This window comes from Tubulanus polymorphus, chromosome 1 (assembly GCF_964204645.1).
Source record: "Tubulanus polymorphus chromosome 1, tnTubPoly1.2, whole genome shotgun sequence".
NCBI classification, from domain to species: Eukaryota; Metazoa; Nemertea; class Palaeonemertea; order Tubulaniformes; family Tubulanidae; genus Tubulanus; species Tubulanus polymorphus.
This window is the reverse complement of record NC_134025.1, coordinates 27,621,066-27,634,967: the sequence shown is the minus strand read 5'-3', so window position 1 is coordinate 27,634,967 and position 13,902 is coordinate 27,621,066. Positions and strand designations below refer to the sequence as shown.

Here is a 13,902-nt window from a genome sequence, read left to right as displayed (position 1 = left end):
GCAATTCTGCTTTATCGAGAGCAGGGATTGAGGGTAAAGGATTTTTCCCGGGAACCAGGAAAATGATAATTCTCTGATGAATTAGCAGCCTAGCCCTACTATCAACATCGTGCCCTCATCCCTGGGAAAGATGATAACTTTCGTTATTCTACATGTATTTACAAAACAACAAAGAGTTCAAATTCAGATTTTTTCATGGATTTCATTCAGTAGAGTGCAATTTAAGATGAAATGTAGTTCATCGCCTAAATAAAACATTACAAGCAAAGCATAATCCATCATTTAACTGTAGGTTTGATCATTTATTTACAGGTTAAATATAAGACCCAATACTAAATTCGAATAAACTAATTACTAAATCGTCATCAAGTTCACTGATATACTTCTCTAATTCAAATCATTTTTGTATTGCCTATAATTAATGTATATAATATTGGATTAGCATCTGTTGTGGACAAGAGATCATCACTCCATCTATTAGCATTCCTTTGAACTAAACAGCCGTGCGAAGCAGTTTTAGTTCACAGAAATTCTAATAGATGGAGTAACGTATCACTTAAGTGCCATAGAATTAGTTGGAGAGTAAATAAATATCCTTATCTTGAATGAACTGAGTTATCATGAAGGTGGGATGGAAACCTCTTTGGAACAAAGTTCTATCAGCTTTTGAGAACTCCTCATATAACGTAATCCTCAAAGAATATCAAATCCTCATGAATATCAAATTGACGGAAAAACATTTTGGTGTTTATGACAACATATTGCCATTTATTTCTTTCTCTGTACTAACAACGTGCACATCACTGATATATACTGTGTACATTTTTTATCTGTTACAAAAATAAATAAACAACTTGTACACTGATTTTCGGTTAAATACATCATTATCAACTGGCTGGACGGAAAACCATAGATGATATAACACATGTAGTGTGGTAAAATGTTGGGCGGCCAATTTTCTAATATCTGTGGATTTTTCTAATCATCTAAAAAAAACTGGCAACTACGCGATGCGCAAAGTAATTCTCATTATTACATACTACAGTTATCTCGTAAGACTAAAAACTGTCTGGTTAAAAGATAAACAGGACACATACATCGACTATGCATTCGTTGCATAAACTAAAATATACTCTTACTTCTGGTATTAACAAACAAATCATACACATTTATAAGTCGAAAGCTTACAATTATATCTTACACAACAGAAGGGATGATCAAGATGAAACAGTCAATTTAGTACGTATATATATCTATAAATAATAATAATAATAATGATAATAATAACAACTAGGGCAGGATGCTATAACAAGTGATTAATCATTTGTAACTAAATCATATTGACACATCTGCCTTTTTTTATGTGAGCAGTTTTACAATCTCTGTACGTTCATATTATTAATAGCTACACTTTCCTGCGCACACACGGACACATTGAGCACCTTTCATTGGACGGACTGTCTGGCTGGAATCCGCACGCGAGACATCACTGGATATGAATCTACCGCGCGTCGTTGTTGTTGTGCTATGGTATTTGCGATACAGCTTTCCCCGAACCTAACGTCACCACATTCATAGATAGATTATCACGCATTCGATATTTTACACTATTTACAAAGTCATGGCGGATTATCGATCATATCTTGTAACTGTTTCAGATTGCGTCCAGTTATATTGGGGTTTGAGCTGGCGTGGTCTAAAAACGACTGTCCCATTTGAGCATAAAGACTGTTGACGAGTTTCGCGGTAGCTTTGTGAATATTACCGGTAGCTCCGTGTACGGCACCGCTCCCCGTCGCTGAACCTAGTAACGACCAGACGAGAGGAAACACGTGGTTTACGACGTGTTTCTGTTTCCGTGAATACACTCTCGGAACTAAGTCTGAAAGTAGACAATTTAACGCGTTATCAAAAATAAGACGTCGACAAAAATCCAGAGGCTACTTCTTAAATTTAGGAATGCAAAGACTTACAAGATACTTTCTCAACCATATCGGGTTTAATACGAGGGTTTCCTTGGGTTGCAAGGTTCACAAATGGAGACAACAGAACGGATCCATCTGCAAAAGAACATTCGCATTAATTGTCTATTATAAGTGGAATAATAACAAAGTTCTTTTTCCCCAGACTAAACATTAACAGATTGATCTATTTTGATAATGAACTGATAGATTAATTATAATCAAATGTAATAAGATATACGCGTGTTACTATTTCACAGAGATATCTATCGATTGATTCCTTCACTTACCCATATATTCGACTAGTCCATCTAATATTTCAACAGCAGTAGTATAAATATCTTTATTCTTCGATGATAAGTTGTTGGCCACGTTTGGTATGAGCATATTGATCACCTGTGGCAGGTAATCTTTCAGCAGTGGAATCAGTTGCAACTGAGTTTGTAAGGCGAATAAATTCACTTTACTGTTGGAATCTTGTAATCTAGGCATGAATCGATCATAAATCTGAAATAATGAAAATAAAGGATGAGCTAAAATGACTAATTGTCTGTAGACAAATTGCGAAAATCCTTTTGGGGTATCATTTTTACCTTGACAATATTATTCCCTACGACGTCAGTGTTATTCTCGACCATGTCTAACATTCTCTGAATGCCTTTATACCGATCCTTCCAATCATTAGCTGATAGTTGACCATTCATTTCTTTAATCTCCTCTAATGTAGCATCATCGGTTCTCTTCGGCCGGTGACCAGCACTGGCTAAACCATCAATACCACTAAAACAAAAACAACAATGAGGTGAATCAGTGCAGATAAAATGTTCTTTTCTATATCCCTTTATATTTATTTGATTGATTGATTTGATTTGCTGTCCACACCTGAAAGGAACGAAACAGGGGGTTTGATTTTGATATCAAAGTATGGATATAGTTGGCTGGGATTTTAATATCAAAGTATGGATAAAGTTGGCTGGTTGATGGGATTCTTTTGTTTCAATTGAATCACAGAATTGGAAATTTCAGTGGTCTTATTGGTCTAGCGTACATACCTACTAGCTGAACTACCACGACTTAGAGAACCAGATCTAGTACCTTGTCCTGATCTGCGTGATCGGGCAGATGTACTGTCCACCGGTTTATCTCCTAAACCCTACAAACAGAAATTAAAATTTTGTATAACAATTCCTCAAACAACCCGATCAGATTACACAACTGAAGCAACACTGTTTAGGGAAATTACAGATACGCATGATTACATCCATCATGACGAGTTTTCAATAAATCTCATCATCGATGATAGTATCTAGTGAGACTTACTTTCGTTCGAAGATTCTCAATCACGTCTTGTACATTTCGCAGCGTAGGTCCTTGTACGTGTTTGTTTAACATCTTGTTAAAATCTTGATGAGACATGAGCATGTAGAATATCCTACGACCGTAATACCTAATTAACAAAACCACATATAATACATAAAATCAAATAGAATTTTACACAAACCACTAGAAAATTAATCATTGAGGCAACTTTTATTTGATTTGCTTTTTCCCTGACTTTTCCTTGACATTTACCATTGTTTGCCTGATTTTGCATCTAATCAATTAAATACGTGTAACATAGACAGAAACTGTTTGCTTACATGACTATGTGCGATCTAGCTATCTCAACAATTCCCTTACTTTTTTCCAGATAAGAAAATTCCTTGGCTTTCCCTGATTTCAAGGTAAGTGCCCACACTGTTTAACAAAAAAGTTATAATAGTAACCTGGTTTCTGGTGAGCCATCAGTTATAAACTGTCCTGTAGTCGGCAGCACGCGATCAGTAACGTCCTTTATCCCGCTCAATATTCGCCCGGGTCCCATTTTCTCGATAATTTCGCACAGAACCTGAGCCGTCGTTCTTCGAACTGCAACATTTTTATGACTAAAATCGTACGAAAAAACGATATCAATTTAATGCACGCCGTGTATGATATATTTCGAGTTTTCTTAATAAGAATTTTTCATACCTGGCTCCACCATTGATCAGAGCTGATAAAGCCCTTTGTGGAGTCACGTTATCAACCATCGCCTTCAAAGCTTTCTCGACATCCTCACGTATGAAACTATTACTGTCGCCGCTTTTAGCTAGTAATATTTTCGTCACGTTATCCAAATCCGAATCCATAGCTTTCTTCAGACAAGAGAACAATTCGGCGAATGTAGTTATCGCTAATCTCGATACTTGAGATCGGAGATTTTTAACCTAAACAACAAGACAAAAATCATAAAGCATATTATTTTCTCAGCTATTCTCAGTTATATCTCGCGAAAATTAACTCTCTCCAATACCTCAGCAGTAAGAGCAACAACAACTGCATGTAAGGATTGCGTTAAGACATTTGGATGATAAACTGCCAATCTACGGATATTATTCATCGCTGAACATTTCGTTTCCCTGAAAGATACGCATCAGTTAAAAGCTGGGATCATATTTCATGTATCTCAAAATTTCATCTCCGAGACCAAAAACTTACCAGTCTTCCTGTTGAATAAATCTCTGCGCATCGCGAAGAGCTTCCTCCGGTTTCTTGAACGGCTTCAATTCTTCCTGAGAGTCGGACTCCATCGATAGCTGTCTGGACGTAGATTGCGGACTAACTGTACTATGACCAGGTTGGACACTAGACCTGATAGAGAAATGAGAATTAATCATAATGCCCCCTAAGGTTTTTATTTAATAACAAATTCAATCTTCAACTTACTGTCTTTTACGAGGGGTAGGAGCTGGTGGTTTTCCATCACTACCACGACTAGAAGGTGAGGGTGTCGTCTGTTGTTGAGATGAATTTCCGGAGATGGACAAATCTAATGGATCTGTGAATAAGATCAGGAGGTAAAGATATCAAATCACAAAGTGATTTCGCAGCAAAATGAAAACTACTACTTGGGCTAGTTGCGAGATACCAGAGGAATACCCACTGAGAAATTTTTGATTTAAGATACCACGCCTAAAACCTGCTTAACACATACTACTACCCCGGTAGATCAATATTAATCCACACACACGCAACAGCGATGACATGGGTCAATATACAACTAATATTGCCATCCTGATGAATACACACGAAACGGAAAATGAAATTCGAAAAGAAAACAACCAGCTATTATTCAACAGGACACAACGCTTAAAGAAAGAATAGAAACATTCTTTACGTAAATGACACGTAACTAACAAGGGAATTTCTTTATCTATGGTGCCATTAAAAGCACTTAATCCATATTTGAAAGTATTTGTCAATGGTTCAAAGGAATACTGTAGAAAAATAGTTCTGAAGAAATTTTTAAAACCTGTATAGCATTCAATGTCATTGATAGCAATGATTTGGGTTATTCTGTTAAGGTAATATAATTGATATCTCATGTATATTGAAGATCAAATACAGGTCACATTTTGTCTTAGTCTAAGCAAACACGACGGCACTGTCTGTGTTAGCACTTTCTATTTTAAGCAATTATCTTTCAGACATATGACTGGATAGTTTGACATCGCAAAACGATAAAATGACTATAGTTTACCTGGTCGTAAATCATATTTGTGGTAATGATTGATATTAAACAAATTTAGGCGTAGGACTTTACATGAAATTCAAATTTGAAGATGAAACCATATTTGTCAAATACAAGCTCAACACTTTATTTATCAGATAAATGTCGCACTTGAACTTTAAACCACTTTCTTACTAACTATAAATCTACGTTCTGTCAATATACCCCGCCATTTCATGTCCACATTGTAACATTTCATTTAGTCCCACATGTATAATTTATACATGTGTGAGCATAACCAAGACGAGAGAAAATTATACCGTGCAATATATGTACCCGGTAATGGTATACATAGTATGCTCAATTAATGAAATGATACTAATCAAATTCTGACGGTAACAACAGAATAGAGTCACTAATGAAGAGAATATGCTCTGTGCTCCGTCTCTCTCTCTCTCATATATAGACAACTTACTCGGTTCTAAACCTAATTCTCTAGAACTGCTTCCACTCAACCGACGTAATCTACTCTGTTGACGCTCTTTAGCTTTTTTACGCTCTTCTTCCACTAATTTACGTTGTTCCTCCAATTTCTGACGTCGTTCTTCCTGTTCTAATTCCCATTTCTGTTGTTGCAATAATTCAGCCTCTTCTTTCTGCTGTTTTTTCTTCGCTAAACTTTCGCGAAGCGTTCTCGACATCGCCATGTCGAGAACATCCTGTACAACAAATCAGTTTATTAATTAACATCGTTGAAGTAGAAGTTTTCGAACATTAAAGTAATGAACACAAAATGCCTAATTAATCCGATACAGATTCCTTATTAAATACTAAGTTCAACAAAATGTTTATAATTTTGACCAAAGTTTTTACAATATTCATGAAGGCTTTTCCACATGACAACTGGACATGCAAAAATAAATAAAAATTGAAATCAGTTTAGACTTAGATTTGCCGATTTTTCATTATCATCCTTCAACATTGTGTGTCTTTTAACATGAAATTAATCAATGTACCAATTGTAGAGAAAGTCTGGGGAAATTATAATTTTATTGGTCTCCTTAACAAGTATATCAAAATGAACAAAGTACAAAACATAGCGGTTTTAGAATTGTGTCAATCACTTCAATCATTAATAAACCGTTTTGTCTCCGTTAATCTTCGCTTATAGCGAGAAATACAATATTAAGAAAGGTCGCCTGAAATCATTTGAAAGCCGATCGCTATACAAGTCTTATATATAGTTTAAGTGAAAGAATCATTCATTGAATAGACGCGCGTATAGCTCAAAGACAAACATGTCATGTGGAAAAATCTCATTGAAGACTGATTCTAGGCCGATACCCGCTATCACAGTCACACGTATATGTACAGTTAATGCCACACGTACTGTCATAGACATATAGTAGTCTACAATGAATTAGAAAATTTACTACAACGCAATTAAACTTGTTTGATTTTCTCACAATACTGTATGAAGAACTCAAATCTATAACGACACTTCCAAACCATAGGCTAAAATCTGGACAGACACATTCCAGGGGCATTCAATTGTATAATTGAGAATGAATTAATCTATCCGCTGTTCCAAGAACTTTCTAACAAGAAACTACATTGAAAATTTATTGATGCCTCGAGAAATAGCAATAATATATCGACAATTGAATTGGCCGGCGACGAGTCTAGCCCTGATATTGATGATGTAGTGCACATCGACTCATACAGAACCCCTTAAATAACGCATAGTTATCAATGTATGAAAACATTATTGTAACAGTTTCTGCGGCATAAAAAATGTGATATTCCAATTCGTTTTGAAAATATTTTCCTACCTCGTCTGAATCAGGGTCCTGGTCTTCGAACGAATCCTGTTTTACTTTAATTCCGACGACGCCGCTGAGTGGCGCCGTGTTATCCGATTTCGATCGTCGTTCACCGCGATCGCCGTTTAAATTCGCCATCGAAGCCGAAGCATTACTCTGAGTATCGAACATACCTACAGTATTACATACAAATATTCATCATAAATAAGAATCTCGAAATATGAAAAGTCACGAGTTGCACCACTCCGTAAGACCCTGAATAGAATGCCAAATTTCTGATTTCACGTCGAACGTTTTATTCTACAAGAATGTTACTAATGTAACACAGACCAAACTATTAATTGAGAACTTCCACAGATATCATGCACCATCGTTCAATGAAAGGTCAATAGATTTCGCGCGAAATAATCATTATCAGTCGATAGATACATAGTGATAATGCAAAGGCAGAAAGTTCAGCAAATTGATTACTTCGATGTGAAATTGACAGGTTCTATCTTCAGGTGCTATTAACAATAGTGCTCCACCCATGCTTTATCGATGATAGACAGACGAACAACTTCGAGAATAGTTTCAGAATTAGGAAGGGAGTGCTTCGTAGACATTCAACTGTACATCGACCATCGGATAGAATAGCAACCGTTTCATCGTTACCGATAGAAAATATTCGTAATGAAATTTCTACGATGCGTTCACTCAAAATCAGACACGATGACGATGATTGAAAAATATGACACTAAGCTCATAATTCTACCATACCTCGTCCAACAATGTTGAACTGGTCTTTAGACTGTGATTGTTTCACGTTTAGCCGGTCATCATCGTGTACTTCAGCCGCTATAGAACTGCTATTACGACTTTGTGTAGATACCACTCCTAAAGGAGACAGTATTGTGCCTGAAAGTGTGTGCAAATTAACAATGTGCGCAAACAGAAACAAAAACATGCAAAAACAGAAAAGCTGCATTTTTTCAGAGGACTAATCGATAGCTGATTATAACTACAGTATTACCGAGCGTGATATGATAATCAAGTTTTCCAGAACAAAGAAATGTAATTGATTAATTTTCTCCAATAATGACCATCACTCCGAAATCTCACAAAAATATGGATGTCAAAATAAACTTGTGATAATCAGTGTTTGACTATACACCTTAAAATGCAGCTCTATCACACTAATACATTTCTTTTGAATTCTATCATTTGATTCTAAATTTACTTTATTCAGCAATTCAGTTTAGACGTAACGATTTTTAGTTTCAGCCAAAAAGGAGTTGATTAAAAATTTTGCAGTTAAGAATATCGAAACGAAAATAATCGAGGGGAACCACTACAGATACTTCACAAGTTCTCATGCAGAAAATTGACCGCATATCAATAGTGGTGTGCTCATAATGATAAATATAAAGTGTGCCGAACTGAACTTAAAATTAACTCCGGTGAAATAGAACTGATAAGACTGAATAACTAACGAATAACACACTGATAAAATACCTTTTTGAACACGTCTCTTTTCTCTGGCTTTACTGTTGTTCGATGACTCTTTAACCGGAACAGATCGATTGATATCTGTAGATGATTTATTGTCAGGTGACGACAACTCATCGTTAAATCCACGCCCGACTATTTTAACATCCGAATTGGGGTTTTCGCGAAATGTCGCACCACTTAACGCGCTGTAGTCCGTCTTCAGTGAACTAGTATCCCGCTCCTGGGGATTTGAAACACGTGGCTGAGGCTTACGTTCTGTGGATGGTTCATTCTTTTTACTAAAAATTTTAAATATTCATTTTTACTTTCTCAATAATCATCCAGTCATAAACATAGCTTTACATAGTGGCATTTTTGCTTGACTATAGCTTTCCCCCGACTATTCCCTTAACATGCGCATTGGCTAAAAATGTAGCTGTGTTTCCCTGACTTTTACCCAATTTTAAGCTTTTAACAAAATTCCCTGAATTTTCTAAAGAAAAATAAATTCCCCGACTTTTCCATTTCCAAGTTTAGTGGCCACTCTGGTTTAGATATGGTACTCACACAGATTCTGATTTGCGAGCAGTGTTCTTCTGCGGTGATGGCAAGGGCGGAGGGGAAGAAGACGGACTTCCCAAGTCACTGGTCTTTGAATTCTGTTTCTCCAATTTTTCGAATAGTTTTTCAGCTCGTTTCTTCGACGCGCTATTGCGAATCTGTTTTAAAGCAGTATCGATCTGAAATCAACGAAAAACAATTGAAAAGAATATGAAGTTTTCTACAACGTCGTTGTCCGATTTACAACAAATTTTTATTCCAATTCTGACCTCTTCATGCGGTTTTTCAGTCGAGTTGAAATTCCTTGAACTTCTGATACTAGGTGAATAGGCACTATCATCTTCGCCTTTAGCAGTAGGACTGCCACGAATTGGCGGCACTTTAGCCCGACGAGAAGATGAACTTCTCACGAGTGTTGGTTTCAAAGGCACTGGCGACACGTCATTTTCACCTAAGGTGTAAATATATCAAATTGAGATTGCCACAAATAATTCAGGGTTCTTAAACCACAATTCTGGTAATCGTTGAATATTATTACAGACCTTTATTATCAGTTCCTTGTTCTGACCAGTCACTGTTTAATCCACTGTCAGGCGCTACAAAAATAACAAGAGTTAAACAGCTTTTTTGCCATGGACTTCGTTGTGTTAATAAATGCAATAAGATAAACACTTACTCTGGATTGGATCGAGGATTTTTCTGTACGGTTTAGCATTGTCTTCCGGCCAATACGAATTAGAGAAACTATTTACATTATCCCCGAGATCGTCGATTGAAAGTATTTTCTTGTTAGGCGTTGATGGAACTCCGAGAGGTAGACCTGTAACACAGTAAATTACGATAACTACCGCTTATGACACAAAAGAAATTTCAATTTTGTGCACAGGTTGTATTCAAAAGTAAATACCTCTATCAGTTAATGGATTATCACTGCGATCAGTTTTCTTCACTTTTCCACCATCTGAGCCTCTTCTTATTTTACTCAAATATATTTGCTTATAAGAATCTTAAAATAGATAAGTACACAAACTATTATTGTGAATCCAGTCTGATTGAGTTCTCTCTCTATTCAGGACAGGTTTTTCTGTCGCGTGTCAACAGAACTTCAATTTTTCAATTGTCCTCCAATTGCTTGGCTCATTGTTTGAATTAGAAACTATAGCTAGACAAATTTGCCGTGTACTTCAACGTTTTAATCGAAATAGAATTTCATGATTGTCACGTAATAAACACGTCCATTGAAAAGACAACGTAATTTTTTCAGACAGATTTTCACAGCACGCAAAATTTTTTACAGACTTATACAAGATTACAGTGACTCACTAGGTGTTCCAGACGATGTATTCGGTATTGGATGGTCGATACTGGAATCAACTTTCTCCTGTTTACGAGAACTACGTCTTGTCGACTTAGGACTATCAGAGTTTCCCCAAGTGTTTTTCGGAACCAGAGGTGGGCCTTGAGTAGGTTCATCACGAGACTAATTCAAGGAAACAAAATTTTTAAATCATTATTTAGAACAAAAATATTAGTTATAACTTAAGAGGATGTTCGCAGGGCAGTGTTCTCCACTTGCAGTTTTAAAGGGGCGGCAACCCCTTTCACATCCACCTCTCTGAAAATCAGCTACCCCTTTTGCAATTTCAACTAATTTTCTACACATGTCGATATCAATTCTTTCAATGCGTGCAATGATTATTGCTTTGTAAAGTAGTGAGTTTATGTGATTGAGAGGGGCATATTGCTAAAAAATTAAGCTCGCTTTTAACATTTCTTAGGGGGAACTGAAAGCTAAATTACTCTAGCCACAATGTTAGGCTATAGGCCTAGCCTACACAGTAGAATGAACGCAGCCCCTCTAAAATCCCAGCATGTGGAGAACACAACACAGCGGTAAAACGATCCTGTACCTGATGAGCCGGGGCAGTGGTTGGATGATCAACCGACGTCGATACGCGTTCGTCCTCTTCCTCCCACGGTAACTTAGTTTTACCGCGACCAGCGCTGTAAAACCGACGAGGAGTCGGGCCGACGTTCACCGGGGTCGACCTCGCCGATCCTGACACAGATTCCAATTCGATACTTTCACTGGACCGTACGGACGAACGGGCCGATCCCATACCTCCCGACGCGGCCATTATCCAATCAATATCGGCTCCTTGAGGAGCGACGGTAGCACCACGAGTAGTCGCCGAGGTAGGAGCAGGAGTCGCGTAATCGACCAGTCCGTCCGTATTCAGGCGCGGTAGTTGTCTGCGCGCCAATCGAGCTTGAACTGCGGCCATGACGCCTTCTCCGTCGTATCCCAACTCGACGTTATCCACCGCTTGAACCAACGGTCCCAGTTTACCGGCTCCCATCGCTTGAGCTAAAACGGCAAAAGATTCTAAAGCGGCTTGTCGAACTTGACGTTTCGCGTCGACCAGAGTCGGCGCGATCGTCTCGCAAAGAGCCGGCAAATCGAAATCGACGCTCGGAAACGTCAACAAAGACGAGATCACGATATTCAACGTTTCCTGGCGCACCCGAGAATTTCGATGTAACAAATTTTCACATATCACAGTTAGTACTGGCTTCGGAGATAAAATATGCATGAGTTGCATCACAACTCGCATAATCGCCGATCTGACTACTATTTTATTATCACCCATACGTTTCGTTAAAACGGTTACGACGTGTTTCAAGTGCGGCTTCACGGCCAAACTCAACTTATTCACGAGCAACGCGATTATATCTAACGTAACGGTCGTTATTTTGAAATTCGAATCATCCAATAAGTTATTTAGAAAGCTAATGAACGATAGAATATGCGGCTGAAGAGCGCTCGTTCCTCGGAGGTCTTGAACGATGTTGCGCAGTTCTTCAACCGCTTGAGCGCGTTTACGAAAGTTCTCTTGGTCCTCAAGTTGATTCATGATGTGACTAGGCACGATACCGAATTCGTACGACTGTAACGAATAATAGATTCCCGCGTTGCCGCCGCTGCTTCGGTCGTCGATAGACGAATACATATGATCGTGATTATGCTGCGAATGATCGGGATTATCGGAATAATAATCTCTATAGGACGGCTGATCGAAGAAATCATCTTCGTAGTAATTTGTGCTGTTCGCTTTCTGCGGTGGCACGACCGCGTGATGGTGCGATTCATCGCTGCCGATTCCGTTTTCCTGATTCGTTAATTTCGTGTAATAACTTTTTAACGGCGGCGAAAGTTTATTAATGTACGAATTAAACACGTCGTTGCCGACTAATTCGCGGATTTTCTCCAACGACAACAACGCGATGTCCTGCAGCGTGTTATCGCCCGTCGAATTGTCGACCAAACGTCGCGTTAATGACTGAGCAATTTCGAAAAAGTCTTCGTGGCAAAATTCAGGGGTGAACAACATAGGAAGCGCTTCGACCGATTGTTTCTTAATACGAGTAACGTCGCTCTCCAGTCCGTGTTGAACGATCGCGTGAAACACGCTGTATATACTGTATGTATGTTTCATATAAACGTGTAGCGTTTGAATCACGGCTCGTCGAACCGCCGTCGTTTTATCGCCGAGATTCGGTACGAGTTTCGGCAGCAGTACGGCCATCAGGTTATCTAAATCCTCGCCTAACTGAGGTATCAATTCGTGAATCAGTTGTACGCACTTGTGACGAATTTCCCAACCGCTGTCCATGAGCGCCATCGAGAACGCTTTAAACGCGGACATCTGATCGGAGATCGGTAGACGTCCGCCATTTCGACGGACGCTCGTTCTCAGATTGTCGAGAAGTTCGGCTTTGTTACTGTAGTTTACGTCGGATAACTGGTGGATCAACATATTCTCTTCCATGTCTCTGTAATTAATACCGTTCACAATGGAGTTTACGAGCAAAGCGTCATCTTTAACGCTAGGTAGATATCTTCTCGTCGTGGTGGTTGGTTGTTGAGCCAGTGGTCGGCACACTTGCATTCGAGTCCCCGCCATTAACAGTATACTCCTATATCTGGCCAGTTTCTAACCCGGCCAAAGTCCATGCAGTGTCCGCTTTTTGTTACCATACTAACGGATGAAAGATGTTACTCTTAATTGCTTAAAATATCCATTTTAATTGCCTGCACTTGCTCGCTGATGACAAGGACACTGAAAATGGCGACCCTCGGCTCCACAACAACATCGATCACGTGACGACAACATTCCGATATATGGAAGTGAGAGCTACTGTCAAAAGGTGTCAGCACTGAGGTAAAACGCTAAACGCAGGATGAGGCCTTAATATACAGTCCAAACCTGCAACCGCCCCGGTCAGCAACTTATTAAGCGCACCTTCCCTTAGTTGATGTATTAATTAACGCACGAGGCATTTCCAGATCTTTTATATTCTCTATAGGTCTAATGTCCTTCGAATCACTGTTTCTCATTTTATTCGTGCACGCATTAATTCATTACAAATTAAATATAAGAAAAAAAGTCATTTTTTTTGTTTTTGTGAATGTTTTTGTTGTTTTCTAAATTCTGAAGTATTACATTATATACAGTTATCAGTACCAGATCCTCATATTTACTTATTAGACATTCAC

At 38.3% G+C, this 13,902-nt stretch overlaps 1 protein-coding gene across 3 annotated transcripts; it reads right to left on the bottom strand.

The window, feature by feature from the left end:
• Positions 1-669: 669 nt before the first annotated feature.
• Positions 670-13,480, bottom strand: LOC141901760 (TOG array regulator of axonemal microtubules protein 1-like). Of its 3 annotated transcripts, XM_074789229.1 has the most exons (23): positions 13,192-13,480; positions 11,255-11,712; positions 10,668-10,824; positions 10,252-10,350; positions 10,021-10,164; positions 9,887-9,940; positions 9,614-9,795; positions 9,351-9,523; positions 8,808-9,082; positions 8,073-8,210; positions 7,323-7,486; positions 5,966-6,209; positions 4,707-4,818; positions 4,479-4,631; positions 4,294-4,399; positions 3,972-4,207; positions 3,728-3,886; positions 3,282-3,408; positions 3,014-3,114; positions 2,555-2,741; positions 2,252-2,468; positions 1,974-2,060; positions 724-1,882 (listed from the first exon to the last, which is right to left on the bottom strand). In XM_074789229.1, exons 1-23 carry the CDS (start codon positions 13,307-13,309, stop codon positions 1,620-1,622), a joined length of 3,954 nt encoding a protein of 1,317 aa, XP_074645330.1. In that variant the 5' UTR covers positions 13,310-13,480; the 3' UTR covers positions 724-1,619. The 3 variants fall into 3 exon arrangements, with proteins under 3 accessions (XP_074645312.1, XP_074645320.1, XP_074645330.1); XM_074789211.1 differs by having other exon boundaries at positions 670-1,882; positions 11,255-13,480; XM_074789219.1 differs by having other exon boundaries at positions 670-1,882; positions 8,073-8,189; positions 11,255-13,480.
• Between the last annotated feature and the right edge of the window lie 422 nt (positions 13,481-13,902).

What these genes read in the sequence shown, in the direction of transcription:
- LOC141901760 (XM_074789211.1), bottom strand. Translation starts at nt 13,309, where the DNA reads ATGGCGGGGACTCGAATGCAAGTGTGCCGACCACTGGCTCAACAACCA. An exon ending in CTGAAAAACCGCATGAAGAG is followed by an intron (nt 9,524 to 9,613) that starts GTCAGAATTGGA and finishes CGTTGATTTCAG; the next exon opens with ATCGATACTGCTTTAAAACA. An exon ending in TTGAGAATCTTCGAACGAAA is followed by an intron (nt 3,115 to 3,281) that starts GTAAGTCTCACT and finishes TTCTGTTTGTAG; the next exon opens with GGTTTAGGAGATAAACCGGT.